Source organism: Salmo salar, chromosome 13, assembly GCF_965601325.2.
Source record: "Salmo salar chromosome 13, fSalSal1, whole genome shotgun sequence".
In the NCBI taxonomy this organism is placed as follows: domain Eukaryota; kingdom Metazoa; phylum Chordata; class Actinopteri; order Salmoniformes; family Salmonidae; genus Salmo; species Salmo salar.
The window spans coordinates 72,530,375-72,548,786 of record NC_138303.1 but is presented as its reverse complement, the minus strand read 5'-3'; the positions used below and the strand labels follow the sequence as shown (position 1 = coordinate 72,548,786).

At 45.1% G+C, this 18,412-nt stretch overlaps 2 protein-coding genes and 1 long non-coding RNA gene across 13 annotated transcripts in view; 1 reads left to right on the top strand and 2 right to left on the bottom strand.

Moving 5' to 3' along the window:
* Positions 1-564: 564 nt before the first annotated feature.
* On the bottom strand, positions 565-12,210 carry LOC106567732 (uncharacterized). Its single transcript, XR_001320140.3, has 3 exons — positions 12,121-12,210; positions 995-1,109; positions 565-848 (listed from the first exon to the last, which is right to left on the bottom strand). It is a non-coding gene; the product is annotated as an uncharacterized LOC106567732 (long non-coding RNA).
* anapc13 (anaphase promoting complex subunit 13) lies at positions 10,983-13,571 on the top strand. The gene is given in 2 exon segments (NM_001146659.1): positions 10,983-11,301; positions 13,167-13,571. Coding segments are annotated over 2 exon segments (225 nt in total). The 5' UTR covers positions 10,983-11,202; the 3' UTR covers positions 13,293-13,571.
* Positions 13,572-13,821: 250 nt separating this feature from the next.
* Positions 13,822-18,412, bottom strand: part of arhgap32b (Rho GTPase activating protein 32b) — a 246,867-nt gene continuing 242,276 nt past the window's right edge. For all 11 annotated transcript variants that reach the window (XM_082960293.1, XM_082960292.1, XM_082960294.1 and 8 more), the window contains 2 exons: positions 17,637-18,301; positions 13,822-17,547 (listed from right to left, as the gene is read on the bottom strand). In XM_082960293.1, coding sequence (XP_082816419.1) covers positions 15,385-17,547; positions 17,637-18,301 — 2,828 coding nt within the window. In that variant the 3' untranslated portion in view covers positions 13,822-15,384. The remainder of the gene's footprint in view (positions 17,548-17,636; positions 18,302-18,412) is intronic.

Genomic DNA, 18,412 nt, shown 5'->3' with positions numbered 1-18,412 from the left:
TTGTCTGCTCTAAAAAGAATGAAAACTACAGTAGGCCCTAGGCCTACTTACAGTGGTAGCCTACACACTTCAATGCAAAAGATCAACTGTCCGTTCACCTGCTAAATTCTACTGTATATTATAAACCAAGCTCCCCGCCAGATGTATGACATTGCTTTAAATTATAATAGCGTATGTAATAGGTCCAATTAAACGAGCGATGTGCATGGTCATTTGTTGTGTGGCTACTTCAGGAATACAGTATGAACTCATCATGGCCAGAAATGTTGAGAAATGTATTCTGCAACGATCATGGAAATTAAATACATTATTGGAAATACATGCCTATTTCTAATTAGTTTAGAAAGCCAAGATAAAATAAATAGATTTTCGCTCTTCTCACTAATGGCCAATGATTGCATCTTATTATATTTAGCTACCTGTTTATTACTTTTTTTTTTTTTACTTTTATTTTTTAATAAGAGTGTCATCATAGAGTCCCAATTTTCACAAGGACAAGGCTACTACTAGGCTACTTTTGCCTTCTTGCCAAGCAATACTTCAACCACTAGAAACTGCGAACGCATGGTCTAAAGTTTGCGGGAGGATAAGCACATTCAGTTTTTACAAAAGCTAACTTTTGCATGAACTGGCGCACGCACATTTTGGGGCATATTTTATTCGTACACAACATTTATAAATGAGGCCCCTGACAACTTCAGGACAGGCTGGATGATGGAATGATCTTTCCAGTGACCTTGCTTCAGGATGTCGCACTGTTGGTCTTTGGGGCCTTGCTTCAGGATATCACACGGTTGGTCATGGGGTCTTGCTTCAGTATGTCGCTCGGCTGGTCATGGGTGATGGGCCTATGGAGTAGAATACAGTATACATAAAATGTATTTTTTTGGAACCTTGTATGACAGCTCACTGTGTTCAAAATGTGGGTACTCCAGCCTTTTATGATTAAAATGTATACAACATGAGTTGGCATTCCATGCCTGCTACAGCCTACCTGGACATGTCCTGGAACCATGCTCTGTATGGCTCCCAAGGGCCAGTCTCTGCATTCCGGTGGATTATTGCGGAAAGGCTCCCTCTGACATCCCCTCAGATGGAAGTGACAACTACTGTATTCAAACAAACATTTACTGCGATGGCAATTGATGAAGTTGGATTTGAAAACCAGTAGACAAAAAAAATGACATTTTTAGGGCCCAAAAAAAAAGGGTCTTGAGCGAATGTATATTTGAATTTGTAGTCTACAGTCGGCGATTACAGGGAACATTGTTCACGGCACTAATAGGGAAAGGAGCAAATGCAAAATTGCACACCTGCCGGAGCCAAACAAACACTTTTAATTTCTTGCTTCTGACATTCACAACATCTCAGCACACAACACTCCAGAGCTACAAGGCAGCACACTGGCAGACACGCCAAAGGCAATTCAAAGTCATAGCAAAACACACAAAATCTATTCAGAGATAAGAGCAGACAACTGCCATAGTAAAGGGCTGGCCCTTTCCAGAAATGACAAGCCCCTACCTAAGGTAGACAATATGGGTTAAGCATTATGATCGTAGCCATTCCAAGAAACCATGCAAAGTTGCAGCACAGGTTTGCTGCAGACAAGAATTAAAATCAGCACAAACTCCAGCAGACGAGAATTAAAATAAGCACAAACTCCACAGACAGACAAGCGGAGCCCAACAGGCAAATATATATAGCAGTAGAGCAAAAACCAGTGACAAACCAAACAGCCAAGCATCAAGCAGTGGCAGAAACTCAATGAACAGCACCAAACAATCCTATAGCCAAAGGCACTTCCAAGATGAAAGAAATCTAACACTGCCTGAAGGAACACATTGGCATCCATGCATGATTTTGATTTAGGGAGGTGAAGTAGCATCGGAAATCTGGATTTAATACTTGTGCGCTGCGCTGCTCTGTAATGTAAATGTATTTTTTAGGAACTGTCTACCAATTTTGGACATACCTTCCAAAGTGGGAAAAGTGTCACCAAAGAGGTGACACTTTTATATCCTGAGACGGAATGTTACTTTAAAACAACTGTACTTACAAGTTATTAACTGTAAACATGACTAGCAAACCTTCAATGCAGCATAAGTATATTGTAGCGATCCTTGCTAATGAGCCACTTTGCACTTAACCCTATTGCCGCGATGCAAAGCGTGGTTAACTTTCACGGCCCTGCCCCTGCCCAGTCATGTGAAATCATTAGATTAGGGCCCAATTTATTTATTTCAATTGGCTGATTTCCTTTTCTGAACTGTAACTGAGTAAAATCTTTGAAATTGTTGCATGTTTTATTTTTATTTTTGTTCAGTATATATTAATTTCAGTTTTTTTCGCCTGTAAGAAAGCCTTTCTTCTTTGGGATTGGTGTCCCTTCCACGGGACGGTTGAGCTAACATAGGCTAATGAGGAGAGGGCACAATTTTGAACATGAAAAGTTATTAATAAACAAATTAGGCACATTTGGGCAGTCTTGACACAACATTTTGAACAGAAATGCAATGGTTCATTGGATCAGTGTAAAACTTTGCACATACACTGCTGCCATCTAGCATGTAGAGCATAAAAAACGTCCGTCCTCGGTTGCAACACTCAAAACCGAGTTCCAAACTGCCTCTGGAAGCAACGTCAGCACAAGAACTGTTCGTCGGGAGCTTCATGAAATGGGTTTCCATGGCCAAGCAGCCTCACACAAGCCTAAGGTCACCATGCCAAGCGTCGGCTGGAGTGGTATAAAGCTCGCCGCCATTTGACTCAAACAGTGGAAACGCGTTCTCTGGAGTGATGAATCACACTTTACCATCTGGCAATCCAACGGACGAATCTGGGTTTGGCGGATGCCAGCAGAACGCTACTTGCCCGAATACATAGTGCCAAAGGTAAAGTTTGGTGGAGGAATAAATGGTCTAGGGCTGTTTTTCATGGTTTGGGCTATGCCCCTTAGTTCCAGTGAAGGGAAATCATAATGCTACAGCATACAATGACATTCTAGATGATTCTATGCTTCCAACTTTGTGGAAGGTCCTTTCCTGATGCAGCGTGACAATTCCCCCGTGCACAAAGCGAGGTCCATACAGAAATGGTTTGTCGAGATCGGTGTGGAAGAACTTGACTGGCCTGCACAGAGCCATGACCTCAACCCCATCAAACACCTTTGGGATGAATTGGAACGCCGACTGCGAGCCAGGCCTAATCGCCCAACATCAGTGCCCGACCTCACTAATGCTCGTGGCTGAATGGAAGCAAGTCCCCACAGCAAATGTTCCAACATCTAGTGGAAAGCCTTCCCAGAAGAGTGGAGGCTGTTATAGCAGCAAAGGGGGGGACCAACTCCATATTAAATGTTCATGATTTTGGAATGAGACGTTCAATGAGCAGGTGTCCACAAACACTACATGGCCAAAATTATCTCTCCAGTCGGAAACAAAATGGAATTGAACTTTGCGGATAAAGTTCAGAATGACACAATTCATTTGTACAACATATAAATAACTGCTTCACTATACTGAGAGCCTTGCCATTTCTAAAAGGACGTCTTTGGGTGTTTTTGGAGCCTTTTGCTAATGTTTTTTCAGGGCCCCCATACTACACAACGAGGATGAGAAGGTGATTTGCTGTTTGGGGTAAATTTCTCAAAAATGTGAAATCACAAAAAGGGTGTCTGTACACTTCTAGAACATTTCATTTACATAAAAAAAGAGAGATTTGATTGTAAAAAAAAGAACCCTCAATATATTTTGGACAAATCCTTTATTATTTTACATACAAATATGCCTTGTTGCAACTCACAAAATAGTTAGTAGTTCCTACTGTACATTCATTTCCTCTCTTCCTTTTTAAATGTAATGCATGGTAAAGATCATGTGTAACAACATTCAGGTAACCTTAGCGAAATTGGCTAATTATCAAGGTAAATATTTTTCTTGTAAAACTCAATTTCTTTTACTGAGTACTTTTTAAATTAGCTACATTTTACTTGAGCAGTTCTTACACCAGTAAGAACTGCCCAGCAATCTCTCAACATAATGCCCTAATTAATTTACTACTTCACAATCCATAACAGCAATAGGCTAATCTAAAACAAGACTCAAATAATGTCAGATTGGAGGGAGTCATATTGGATGCCCATCAAATGAACCTGTCCATTGCCAAAGAGAGCCTTTTCTGCTCTCCCACCTGGGCCAATCACCCACCTGTCCTGCCCCCTCCTGGGATGATCCATCATCATTGGTTAGTTGAACATTGACTCTAAATTGGTCATGTTTTTGTAACTCATTGACCAATCACATCACTCCATTTATTGGATGTGTAGCACAAAGGTGGACATTTTGAAAAGTCTCATTTGACCACTTTCTGTTAAAAAATTGCTTACACTGATGAAGGCACTAGTAATGGGCATTCCAAGTGTTTTCAGTGAGCCGCATCATTTGAGAACGTCGCAACTGCAGCCTGCAATTCGGGGAATTCCTGTACTGCATCTGCAGGAACCCCTCTTTATACTTATATTGGTCCATTTTTAAGCTATGACTCCAGTACATAGGCAAGAGGGGTGGCAGGTAGCCTAGTGGTTAGAGTGTTGGGCCAGCAACTGAAAGGTTGCTGGATCGAATCCCCAAGCTGACGAGGTAAAAATCTGTCGTTGTTCCCCTGAACAAGGCAGTTAATCCACTGTTCCCCATTAGGCTGTCATTGTAAATAAGAATTAGTTCTTAACTGACTTACTTTGTTGAATAAAGGATAAAAAAAGTGCTCAACTACAGTAGATGGTGGTAATGCACCATAACGTTGGATGCCAACTGCAATGAAATTCTAAAGAAGAGGTGGGGATGACAACAGTAGATAGCTATAGCTAGTACACACTGGTCAGGCATGGTTTTCTCGAGTACACAGCAGGCGGGAGCGACAACATGTACAAGCCAGTTAGTTAGCACACGGTGTTGCTCCCGCCTGCATTGTTAGAGGGGGCGACAGTGTCCTTTGCCCCCGCCAGTTGGGCACTCTTTTCCTGCAGTTCTGTTTAAGATGGTGATGGCAGGAGATCGGCCGGCGGGAGCTAACGACACTGTTTACCGGTCGCCCCCGTTAGTACTGCAGGCGGGAGGCTGGAATACTCAGATACTTTTTTTCCCTTTTGACCCACATTCAAAAGTGTCACACAAGCATGAAGATGTCGTACTCGAGGGGGGTGTTCATGCAGGAACAAATGGGATGCTCGAAGGGGGCGTTCCTGCAGATGTATTAATTCCCACATGCAGGAACGCCCCAAATTGCGTGCTGCAGTTGCACACTATTGCTTAATTTGGCAGCGTTCACGTAGAATAATCACATAATTTGGCTCCCAAGCGGCTCTTCATTCAAAATGCTTGAAATTCGACCTAGAACCATGAAAAAAATTCTGTCATGTAAAGCCCCAAAAAGTAGTCTACCATTATGTCAGATCTGGATATGCACGTTCAAATACATTTTTACATGGCCAATTTAATAGATTTGGCCAGGGTGCTGTTGGAGAGACGCATCTCTGCAGCGCTCCACCAAAGTTCCATCAAGAAAATTGTCTAACATAAATCATGTAGCAGATATAGGATATGGTAAAAAGAGTATGTGCCCTTTTCTGTAGCCTACAGGCTGGATGTATGACAATGAGACGGACACTTTTTACATCATGCAGGTTTCTCCGATCAACTAGCCGAACCTAAACGGCGCTCAATCAAATAAAAAAATTTGCTGTCATGTTATCAAACAACATATCCTAAAAACAGGACATGTCAAAGTAAAATGGACAATCACAACTGTTGTCCAGCAGTTTCACCCCATTGTCATGATCAGTGGTTTCAAGTTTGTATCCAACAATTTCTGACAAGCTGATCATAGCGAAAAAAAAAACACTTCTGCATTTCTCGCTGTGTAAACACGTTGCAAATAAGCTCACGATAACTCCTGATAAAGTTGGGATGCTGTTATTCAGACCTTAAATAGCCAAATTGATTAGTCACAGGAATCAGGACTAATCAAGCCAATGCAATGGCCGGTTTTACAAACGGTGGGCCTACCACATGGATGGGCATTCATAAAATTCCATTGGGGCTGACATGGTGGGCTACACCCCAGTAAGCACGAGCCAAATTATTTTTTGTTTCTGTGCTGAGTTGTTTTTTTGGAGTTTTACAAATGGTAGGCTTACCACTTGGTTAAGGATCATATCACCTCTACCTTACCTGTCAACCTAGACCCACTTCAATTTTCTAACCGCCCAATAGATCCACAGACGATGCAATCGCCATCACACTGCCCTATCCCATCTAGACAAGAGGAATATACATGTAAGAATGCTGTTCATTGACTATAGCTCAGCATTCAACAACATAGTACAATCCAAGCTCATCATTAAGCTCGAGGCCCTGGGACTGAACCCCGCCCTGTGCAACTGGGTCCTGGACTTCCTGACGGGCCACCCCCAGGTGGTGAAGGTAGGAAACAACATCTCCACTTCGCTGATCCTCAACACTGGGGCCCTACAAGGGTGCGTGCTCAGTCCCCTCCTGTACTTCCCATTCACCCATGACTGCGTGGCCAAGCACACTTCTAACTCAATCATCAAGTTTGCAGATGACACAACAGTAGTAGGCTTCATTACCAACAATGACAAGACAGCCTACAGGGAGGAGGCTGAGTGCTCTGGGAGTGTGGTGCCAGGAAAATAATCTCTCACTCAACATCAACAAAACAAAGGAGATGATTGTGGACTTCATGAAACAGCAGAGGGAGAACCCCCCTATCCACATCAACGGGACTGCAGTGGAGAAGGTGGAAAGCTTCAAGTTCCTCGGCGTACACATCACTGACAACCTGAAATGGTCCACTCACACAGACACTTTGGTGAAGAAGGCGCAACAGCACCTCTCAACCGCAGGAGGCTGAAGAAATTTGGCTTGTCACCTAAAACCCTCACAACCTTTTACAGATGCACAATCAAGAGCATCCTGTCGGGCTGAATCACCGATTGATACGGCAACTGCACCGCCCGCAACCGCAGGGCTCTCCAGAGGGTGGTGCGGTCTGCTAAACACATCACCGGGGGTAAACTACATGCCCTCGACAGCTACCCCACCCGATGTCACAGGAAGGCCAAAAAGATCATCAAGGACAACAACCAAACGAGCCACTGCCTGTTCACCCCGCTATCATCCAGTACAGGTACATCAAAGCTGGGACAGAGAGACTGAAAAACAGCTTCTATCTCAAGGCCATCAGACTGTTAAATAGACATCAAATCAAATGTATTTGTCACATACACTTGCATTAACACCTGCTAACCATGTGTAGCGAAATGCTTGTGCTTCTAGTTCCGACCATGCAGTAATATCTAACAAGTAATATAACCTAACAATTTCACAACAACTACCTTATACACACAAGTGTAAAGGAATGAATACGAATATGTACATAAAAATATATAGATGAGCGATGGCCGAACGGCATAGGCAAGATGCAGTAGATGGTATAGAGTACAGTATATACATATGAGATGAGCAATGCAGGGTATGAAAACATATGACGTGACATTGTTTAAAGTGGCTAGTGATACCTTACATCAAGATGGCAAGATGCAGTAGATGGTATAGCGTACAGTATATACATAAGAGATAAGTAATGTAGGGTAAGTAAACATTATATAATATAAAGTGGCTAGTGATAAATTGATTACATGAATTTTAACATTATTAAAGTGGGTGGAGTTGAGTCAGTATGTTGGCAGCAGCCACTCAATGTTAGTGATGGCTGTTTAACAGTCTGATGGCCTTGAGATAGAAGCTGGTTTTCAGTCTCTCGGTTCCCGCTTTGATGCACCTGTACTGACCTCGCCTTCTGGATGATAGCGGGGTGAACAGGCAGTGGCTCAGGTGGTTGTTGTCCTTGATGATCTTTTTGGCCTTCCTGTGACTCCGGGTGGTGTAGGTGTCCTGGAGGGCAGGTAGTTTGCACCCGGTGATGCGTTGTGCAGACCTCACTACCCTCTGGAGAGCCTTCCGGTTATGGGCGGAGCAGCTGCCATACCAGGCGGTGAAACAGCCCGACAGGATGCTCTCGATTGTGCATCTGTAAAAGTTTGTGAGTGTTTTTGGTGACAAGCCGAATTTCTTCAGCCTCCTTAGGTTGAAGAGGCGCTGCTGCGCCTTCTTCACCATGCTGTTTGTGCACGTAGAGACTGCTGCATATATAAATAGACTTAATCACTGGCCACTTTAATAAATGGAACACTAGTCACTGTAATAATGTCTACATACCCTCTCATATGTATATACTTTATCCAATACTATTCTACTGTATCTTATTCTGTCGCTCTGACATTGCTCATCAATATATTTGTATATTCTTAATTCCATTCCTTTACTAGATTTGTGTGTATTGGGTACATTACTGCACTGTCGGAGCTAGAAGCACAAGCATTTCGCTACACCCGCATTAACATTGCTAAACACGTGCATGTGACCAATAACATTTGATAGATGGGCATTCATAAAATTCTATTTCAGGCAACACTGTACTCTACAACTCAGTAAGCACGGACTGACTCTGATGCCTTTTGGACGTCTTTTTTTTGGTGCAGTTCCGGACCGGCCTTGACATTGTTTTTTCGTCTGGTTTGGACCAAATCTTCAGATTTTGTCCAGTCTGGACCAGCCTTGATTTGGCCCAAAAATAGACGTCTACTAATTACTTATTTTCAACTTTCATTCAGAACCAAAAATAAGCCTGATTTCAACATCTGGAAAATACATATTTTCAACGTCTGTAAAATAAACTCCGAAAGAATTAACTTCCCTTTTTCAGGACACTGTCTTTCAAAGAATTCGTAAAAATCCAAATAACTTCACAGATCTTCATTGTAAAGGGTTTAAAACACTGTTTCCCATGCTTGTTCAATGAACCATAAACAATTAATGAACATGCACCTGTGGAACGGTCATTAAGACGCTTACAGACGGTAGTAAATTAAGGTCACAGTTATGAAAACTTAGGACACTAAAGGGGCCTTTCTACTGACTCTGAAAAACACCAAACAAAAGATGCCCAGGGTCCCTGCTCGTCTGCGTTAACGTGCCTTAGGCATGCTGCAAGTAGGCATGAGGACTGCAGATGTGGCCAGGGAAATAAATTGCAATGTCCGTACTGTGAGACGCCTAAGACAGCGCTACAGGGGGACAGGACGGACAGCTGATCGTCCTCGCAGTGGCAGACCACGTGTAACAACACCTGCACAGGATCGGTACATCCGAACATCACACCAGCGGGACAGGTACAGGATGGCAACAACAACTGCCCGAGTTACACCAGGAACACACAATCCCTCCATCAGTGCTCAGACTGTCCGCAATAGACAGAGAGGCTGGACTGAGGGCTTGTAGGCCTGTTGTAAGGCAGGTCCTCACCAGACATCAACGGCAAAAACGTCGCCTATGGGCACAAACCCACAGTCGCTGGACCAGACAGGACTGGCAAAAAGTGCTCTTCACTGACGAGTTGCGGTTTTGTCTCACCAGTGGTGATGGTCGGATTCGCGTTTATCGTCGAAGGAATGAGCGTTACACCGAGGTCTGTACTCTGGAGCGGGATCGACTTGGAGGTGGAGGGTCCGTCATGGTCTGGGGCGGTGTCACAGCATCATCGGACTGAGCTTGTTGTCATTGCAGGCAATCCTCCTCCCTCATGTTGTACCCTTCCTGCAGGCTCATCCTGACATGACCCTTCAGCATGACAATGCCACCAGCCATACCGCTCGTTCTGTGCGCGATTTCCTGCAAGGCAGGAATATCAGTGTTCTGCCATGGCCAGTGAAGAGCCCGGATCTCAATCCCATTAAGCACGTCTGGGACCTGTTGGATCGGAGGGTGAGGGCTAGGGCCATTCCCCAAGAAATGACCTGGAAATTGCTGGTGCCTTGGTGGAAGAGTGGGGTAACATCTCACAGCAAGTACTGGCAAATCTGGTGCAGTCCATGAGGAGGAGATGCACTGCAGTACTTAATGCAGCTGGTGGCCACACCAGATACTGACTGTTCCTTTTGATTTTGACCCCCCCCCTTTGTTCAGGGACACATTATTACATTTATGTTAGTCACTTGTTCAGTTTGTGTCTCAGTTGTTGAATCTTATGTTCATACAAATATTTATACATGTTAAGTTTGCTTAAAATACACGCCGTTGACAGTGAGAGGACGTTTCTTTTTTTGCTGAGTTTACATATTTTCAACTTTCATTCAGAACCGAAAATGAACCTGATTTCAACGTCCGGAAAATATGCATTTTCAACGACCTAGAAAATATGTATTTTAAACATACATTAAGTACCTTTTCACATTTAATTCAGAACCTAACTTCAATGCCTTTGAAGTAAATTTAGCGATTTTTTTTTGCTCCTGCCTTTGGGGACAGAAGGCTGCGACCGGTTCTGTGCTCTCCCCACTATTTATTGTTTCTGCAGTGAGGATTCACCATCTTCAGATAATGATTGTAACTTATTTGCAGATAATCGTTATATGAATGTCAAAAAACAGAGGTACAGTAGGCAAATCAGGGAGTCAAATTAAATGTTTTTTTTTTTTTTTACCGATGCGATTCGGTTCCTAACTTTTAACATAAAAAACCGTCCAAAAAGCGCAGTTGGTTCGCGAACGTCCCTTTACTAGAAGGCATTTGCTGCATTTGATTCATGAACAGTTGCGACACAACCATTCCATAATTTGAATGTAGCCCAACTGCGTTCTAGTGCTAGTCGGAATTTGGAAAGTCTTAAAATGTTTGACTTGTTAACTGGTTGAATGTGGCACGTGTCAGACGTAAATGCAAAGTTATGTAGCTAATTTTGACTTTGTGGCTGTGTTATCTAGTGGAAACCCGTGAACACCGCACTTATCCCCCTCCCGAAGAATATGACGTCAAAATACTGCGACTCATTTGAATCGCAGGTTTTAAGGATTTTTGCATGGCTTCATTGTTTGGTTAAAGTATTGTGTTTACATAACATATTTTGGCAAATAAATTAGCTTCATAAGCCTATATTGAGACTTCTGACTTGCCACACCAGACTACTTTTCTACGGTTAAACCACCACAACAAACAAGGATACTGTATTGTGCCATCTTCACACCTAGCTAGCACTACTAGCAGGCAACCAAAACATCCAGAGATGGACAGTGAAGTTCAAAGAGATGGAAGGGTTCTTGACCTTACAGATGATGCTTGGAGGGAAGACCGTCTACCTTATGAAGATGTCACTATCCCATTGGTATGTAAACCCTTTAAAACAATGTTTATGCTGTAGATGAGGATTAGCTAACTTGATAACTGCTACATGATATAGCGTTGTTAACTTAGCTTCTAAAACGGTCTCACTCAATTATTAGTTTATATATAATTCGTGAATATGAATAATGATGGCAGCATGAAATGTATTAGCTATTTGATGGCAAACCCAAATCGCTATTGTATGAAGCCCAAAAAATAACATTTGGACTACACTTTCCAAAACAAGCTTACGTTATATAGCTAGAAAGCACTGTGTTGTGCGGTTACACGCGCCATAGCCCTTTTTAATCATTTGAACCCTCATCAGCTCTGCCAAATATCCTGATCTAACTAGTAACATATCTTCAATACAGGATTCTAGTGTAGGATGGATTATAGATGGGATAAACGTTTAACGGCAATGGCGATTTATAAACCTGTTTCATGTTGCAGGTGGAACTTCGATAACGAGGAAATACAGATATTAAAACCAGCTCACTGCCTGGCTACTAAATAAGCGGCCTGGCCTCAGACTAAATGTAACAGTAAATATCCGTGACACTCAAATTAGTATGTTACATTTGGTATGGTTACTTAAGGCAAAAAACAAAAGGAGGGTGGGTATATAACGCGAACGTCTAGCAACCCAAAGCTTGCGCTTTTGAATCTCAACATTAGCCACAACAAATTTGAATTCGTAACATATACCATACTAAGTGGAGAGTTTTAGATGTACGTTCAGAATAATACAAAATGCACTGAGACCAGGTAGAATTACGAGACATTCAGACTTGCCATCTAGTACCAGTCTCATACATACCTTTAATCTGCTCACTGTTGTAGCTTGCTGGTTCTCTTCTCTCCCTGGTGGAATCAAATAGAGGAAATGCCTTTGGCATGAGTCCTCTTTTACCTGGTTTCTGAATAAAATTACTTATGCCTGATACTCATACTTCTGTATAAACTGGACAACACTACCACAGGAGGTTGGTGGCACCTTAATTGGGGAGGATGGGCTTGTGGTAATGGCTGGAGCGGAATCAGTGGAATGTTATCATATACATGGTTTGATGCCGTTCCAGCCATTACTATGAGCCGTCCTCCCTTCAGCAGCCTCCACTGAAAAAAAATGTACGCAACATGCAGCAATTTCAAAGATTGTACTGAGTTAGTTCATATGAGGAAATCAGTCAATTGAAATCAATTCATTAGGCCCTAAACTATGGATTTCACATGACTGGGAATACAGAGATGAATTTGTTGGTCACAGATACCCCCTCCCAAAAAAATGGACCTCAGGATCTCACTGTATTTTTATGCATTCAAATTGTCATCGATATAATACAAATGTGTTCATGTCCGTAGTTTATGCTTGCTCATACCATAACCCCACCGCTGCCATGGGGCACTCTGTTCACAACGTTGACATCAGCAAATCACTCGCCCACGCGACGCAATACACATGGTTTGCGGTTGTGAGGATGGTTGGATATACTGCCAAACTCTAAAATGACGTTGATGGCTTATGGTAAAGAAATTAACATTCAATTCTCTGGCAGACATTCCTGCAGTCAACATGCCAATTGCACGCTCTGACAAAACGGCACTTTTTATTGTCCCCAGCACAAGGTGCACCTGTGTAATAATCATTATATGCCACACCTGTCAATTGGATGGATTATCTTGGCAAGGAGAAATGCTCACTAACAGCTATGTGCACAACATTTGAGAGCAATGCACTTTTTGTGCATCTGTGATTTTTTTATTTGAGCTCATGAATCATGGGATGAACACTTTACATGTTGTTTATATTTTTGTTCAGTCAGTTTGCTCTCATGTGGTTAATACTTAATTTTTTTCCTGCAGAGTGAACTGCCTGAAGCTGAGCAAGATAATGGAGGATCAACAGAGTCTGTGAAAGAACAAGAAATGAAGTGGTCAGATTTGGCTCTACAGAGTCTGCATGAGAATACACCTAACACTGGGACTTAGCTACTCCGTGAATGGATGCGGTGCCCAATCCAATGTACCTGTGGTTGAACTCGTCTGTAATTTCCTCTAGTCTGGTCAAAAGAAAATCATTGTGGTATTCTCATTCATGTAAAAGGACCCCCCCCCCCCTCCCCCCAACCCACAATTTGTCTTGCAGATTAATAACAACCTGGAGTGAAGCATCCTTGGACTATTTTTAGATTTTCTTATTGGCCCGACAGAAATAGATAGTCTGAAAACTGAGTATATGCAATGAAGCAAAAATAAACAATTTCATATATCCAGACTTTTTTTTTCTCTAGTCAAAGGCAATGCATGTCACAAATACATACTTTTGTAATTGGCATCTAACAGGGAAATTTCACTGAAATTGGTATTACAATAATGACTAACTACTGTACATTTTTGAAGTGTTTATCATGTCTACGGTCAAGACATCTCAGGGAGCTTTGAGAAATACAATTTGTTTATGACAAAGGCTCAGGGTCTCCATCAAAATTTAGCAAACGAACCCACTGACAGACATTCATTTTCATTGTTATTTCCTGAATAATTTTATTTGTTATATCCAACAGCATAACTCTCCAGTTACTGAGACAAGAGATGTTTTCACATTCAAACACGACTAGGTGGTTATTTAGCCACTTACTGTGGGCCCCCACAACAAAGGAGGGACATCTGGGAGTATTCCGTTTAGTATCGGTTTAAACAGGTAGGGACCATAAGGCAAAATAGAACAGTACCTTCACAAGCCAATGGGCATTACAACTGAAATATAGTCAAATGTTTTCAAATGCAAATATGACCTGCATTTGAAATTGAATGAGATGAATCTGAATCCTCTGCCAATTTGACTGGCTATTGACTAATTGCACTGAAAGCAGACAGTTGATTCCATAGAAGTTATTCCACATTTTCTTAAATGGTCCATTCAAATTAAATTATGGTTTACTTCTCTAGGAACATATAAACCATATTTTTCACATTCTATGAAAATTAGTATGTACATTTATTTCAAAATGTCTTTGCTGGAGTAAATTCAACTTGCTCAAGGGGTGACCAAGCATTTTCATTTGTGTGAAGTGTTGTACAATATCAGTTTTTTGGTTAGAACAAATGTTTATAATTTTATTAAGTTCTCCAGTCCATTCAAGTCCTTTGAAATTGGCAGAAAAAAACAAGACTATAACAAACACATTTTAAGAATTACTCTGTTACACCTCTCAAGATAACGTTGTCATTCTCACACTCGGTCATCAACCCATACATGTGCAGCAGGAATGCTTTCATGGCCAAAAATACTCTGCCAAAATGTTTGGTCACTCTTGCAATGAAGAACAAATCTCGGTTCCAAAACATTCAATTCACTCCGTTTTATAGCAAAAATACACAATCACAGAGCAAATAAAATATTAACATAATCCAACAGTACTAGGTGAAAGTACCCTGTCTAGTTCTAGAACTCACTTTGTACTATTGGGCCCCGACCCCAAATCCGAGATGCTTGAAGACTGAAAGTGAACATACTGTAACGCCTTGTGTATACAGAAACAGGAGGGAGGGCACGATGACTTACAGACTTCCTCCCTCGACAACTTGTACTGAAACATCCAGAAAGTACACAATGGATATCAATGGTAAACAAGAGATTGGAGATAACATGCATTTCTAAAATGCAAACCTTCATCCCTGTTATGCTCATACCTCCCCAGTCCCAGTTAAAACAAAACTGGACACAAAAATAAAACAAATCCCTTTTTACCAGTAGTTCTTCTTTGTACACATATTTGACATTTTTGCGGTTCTGGTTTCTTGGACCTTTCGCTTATATCATATACATTTATATGATCATCCACCATTTAAATGAGTCACGACTGTGTGGCTTCTTAGAACAATTGAAGAAAGTATGGTACATTCTCTAAAAAGTATCTTATTGTCTTTACAATTCATAAAAAATAGAGAAAAATAATGCGAAAGGTTCTGACGACAGTCCACTGTCCTGCAGAGGCTGTGGAACATTTATCTCCAGCTGAGTCACTTCATTGCTTACTAAAACCTGCACTATTTTTTTTTTTTTTAACAAGTCTCTTCTTCATTCAGCGTGTATTTCTGTCTCGGGCCTCTGCAGGGCCAGTTCAGCTGGGATGAAGGCGCCCTGGCCCAAGGCAGTTGAGTACGCTCGGTTGCTGTGGCTGCCCGTGAAGCCAGGGTTGGTGGGGAAAGAGGCAGAGGAGACCCCGCGGGGGTTTGGCATGGGGGCCTGTGGCTGAGGTATTGCTGCTGGGTGGTAATCATCCAGGTTGTCGTAGTGGGACTGTATCACCATGGTGCTGTGTCTCTGCTGCCCACCGTGGGGCTGGTATGAGTGGTCTCTGTCTGGTTCGGAAGTGGCAGCTTGGCTATAGTGCTGCTGCTGGCGCTCTCGGATGCTGTGCGACCGCTCGGGCTTGGGAGGGGCCTGTGCTTTGACGGGGGCCGACTGGTGTTGGTGGTCATTGTTGTCCTGGTAACTACCGGGGATTTTGGACCTGTTCTGGTGGCGGTCTGGATCGGGCTGTTCGTAGCGGGGTTGGAAGCTCCGTGCTCCGTCCCCGGGGTCGTGTCGGCTGGGGTCCTGCTGATGGGCCTGGTAGCGGGGTGGGTGTTGGGCTTGGTGCGAGTGGGAGGCCTGGCAGGTCCTGGAGTTGCTATGTTTGTCCCCGGTGCCGTTCCCCTGACAGTGCTTCTCCGTCTCCATGTACATGAGGACGTCGGGGTCAGACACAAGGTGTCGGGGAGCGTGCTGGGAGCCCAGCGGTACTCCGTAGCGCCCGTCTTTACCCTCGACAGTCATCAGCATAGCTTTGCCAGGGTCCGACTTACTGCGCAGGTGTAGGGTTTCGTACCCTCCCAGGTCGCCTGGCATGAACAGGTCCACGTTGTCATACTGAGACATGACAGGTCCCTTGACCTTCTGCCTGGCCCGGCTCTCTCTGTGGATGGAGTGCATCCGGAGCCTTTCCGAGTCCTCTGGGTTCCATGCGAAGTAGACGGCGGCTCCCTTTGAGCCATGGCCCGGGGGCATGTCTCTGCTGACGAAGCTGTGCTCCTTCCCCGGCGGGAGGATGTGGCGGGACAGGTAGTGGTAGCCGCCCGCCTTGCCCCCCGACCGACTGAGGGTGGGGCCCAGGTCCCGACTGCTGAACGAGTGGAAGTGCCGCAGCCGGATGGTCCCGTAGGGGTCCACGTCGTAGTAAGGGGCGTCCAGTGGGTTGGCGCAAGGCGAATAGGGGCTGTAACGGTACTGCACCCGGCCATTCTCAAAGTAAGGCTGGAGTTGGGTGACGTGGTAGTCGGCCTGCGAGGACTGTTGCGGCGGCTGCTGGTAGGTATTGCACTGGTAGACGGGCCGCTGGTAGTAGAAGAGCTCATCGTCGGGAGGCACCTCGGTCCGCTGGATGGGCACCGAGCGGATTGCTGAGGGCACGTGGAGCGAGTGCACCCTACGGATGGTGGGGTAGACTGGGGCTCCCTCCATGGGTCCATAGCCCTGGCCGTGGTGTCCCGGGCCGGGTGATATGTACTCGCCACCCCTGGGAGGCCCGTGATGCTTCATTGACTGGTGGCAGGACCTGGGGTGAGCTAGGGTGTTGTAGCGGTGGTCCGTGCGGGCACTGTAAGGTATCTGGGGCTCCGACTTTGACGCGTAGGAGAGGTGTGGGGGAACACTGTCTGGCCGGTAGTGGTACAAAGGCTGCCCCACGGGAATGGCCCGTTGGTGGTAGTAGGCCTCCCCGGGAGGCTCCAGTAAGGCAGCCTCTCCCTTGGTGTGGTACAGGTAGGCTGACTGCTGGGTGGAAGACTTACGCGGGGGAGGGGGAGGATGGGCGAGGGCCTCCTCAGGCGTGGAGGCCTCTGTCAGGATGTTGTGGAAGATGGCGGGGTTGGCGGCCTCTGTGTGGCTGAGGGCGGCGGTTGCCAATTTGCTCTCAATGGAGCGGACGGGAGGCGCTGGCGGCGTGGGCCCTTGGGCGTGGGTCACAGGCTCCGTGCGGGGCTGAACTGGCTTTATGGCCTCCCATGGTCTCGCCACTGGCTCGGATGGGGTGGGGACCACTCTGGCGTTAGGCTGGGGATGGGAGTGGGACTGGGGATGAGGCTGCGACTGTGGCTGGGCCTGTGGATGAGTATGGAACTGTATTTGAGGCTGTGGAACTGCAACTCGCTGCTCTGAGGGTTTCGGAGATGGCGACCAGACGGTCTCATCTACATGGACCTGAAAATTAACCAAAAACAATTCCAGTTGGCTATATAGTTACTTTATAAAAAATATTCTGCAAATATGACACATTTTCGCCAATTTACCTCAGGAGCAGGCTGTGGCAGGACACCCATCTCCTTGCTCTTGGGAGTGGTGCCTGGGGTGGTGGTAGAGAATCCAGTGCTGCTGACCGCTACCTGGCCCATGGCGGGCTGCTGCCTGTCTGGACTCCTCCGAGTAGGGGACACATGAGCTGGAGAGCTGTAGGGAGTGGTGGTACACTGGTGGTGGGGGGAAGCCGGTGGGGTGAAATCCATATCCTGGCTGGCTCCGGGAGAAGTGGAGGGGGACTTTGCACTGATGGACTCATGGCTCACTGACTGGCAAGGCTGTTTGTCAGTAGGGGTGGTGGGAGGGGGAGGGGAGGAAGGGGCAAGGTTTGGGGTGGTGGGGGTTAAGGTTGGGGTCTGGGCATCTCCTGCCCTGGGTCCCTCCTCGAGGGACATCTGGGGGCGCAGAGCTGGGGGAGGGGGCCAGTCCAGGGAGTGTGAGGGCTCCAGGGGTCTAATGGGGGACACTGGCGTGGGGGGCTGGGACTGGGAGGGCCTCTTCTGGGTCAGGATAGAGGCCTGCTGGGCGGACTCTGCCAGGGCCAGGGCCAACATGCGGGCGGCGTTCTTCGGAGGGGGCGGGGGAGGGAGGAGGGACACAGAGGAGGAGCTGAGAGGGCCGGGGGAGGCTTTTGGAGAGTCCGGACTAGCTACGGCTCCTGGGAGGGGGACAAAAACAGAAGGGAACTGCAGTGTGAGGACAGAGAAAAGAGAAAGTGCGTTTGAGGGGAATAAAAAGAAAAAAGGCAGGCTTGGTCTTCAAGAGTAGG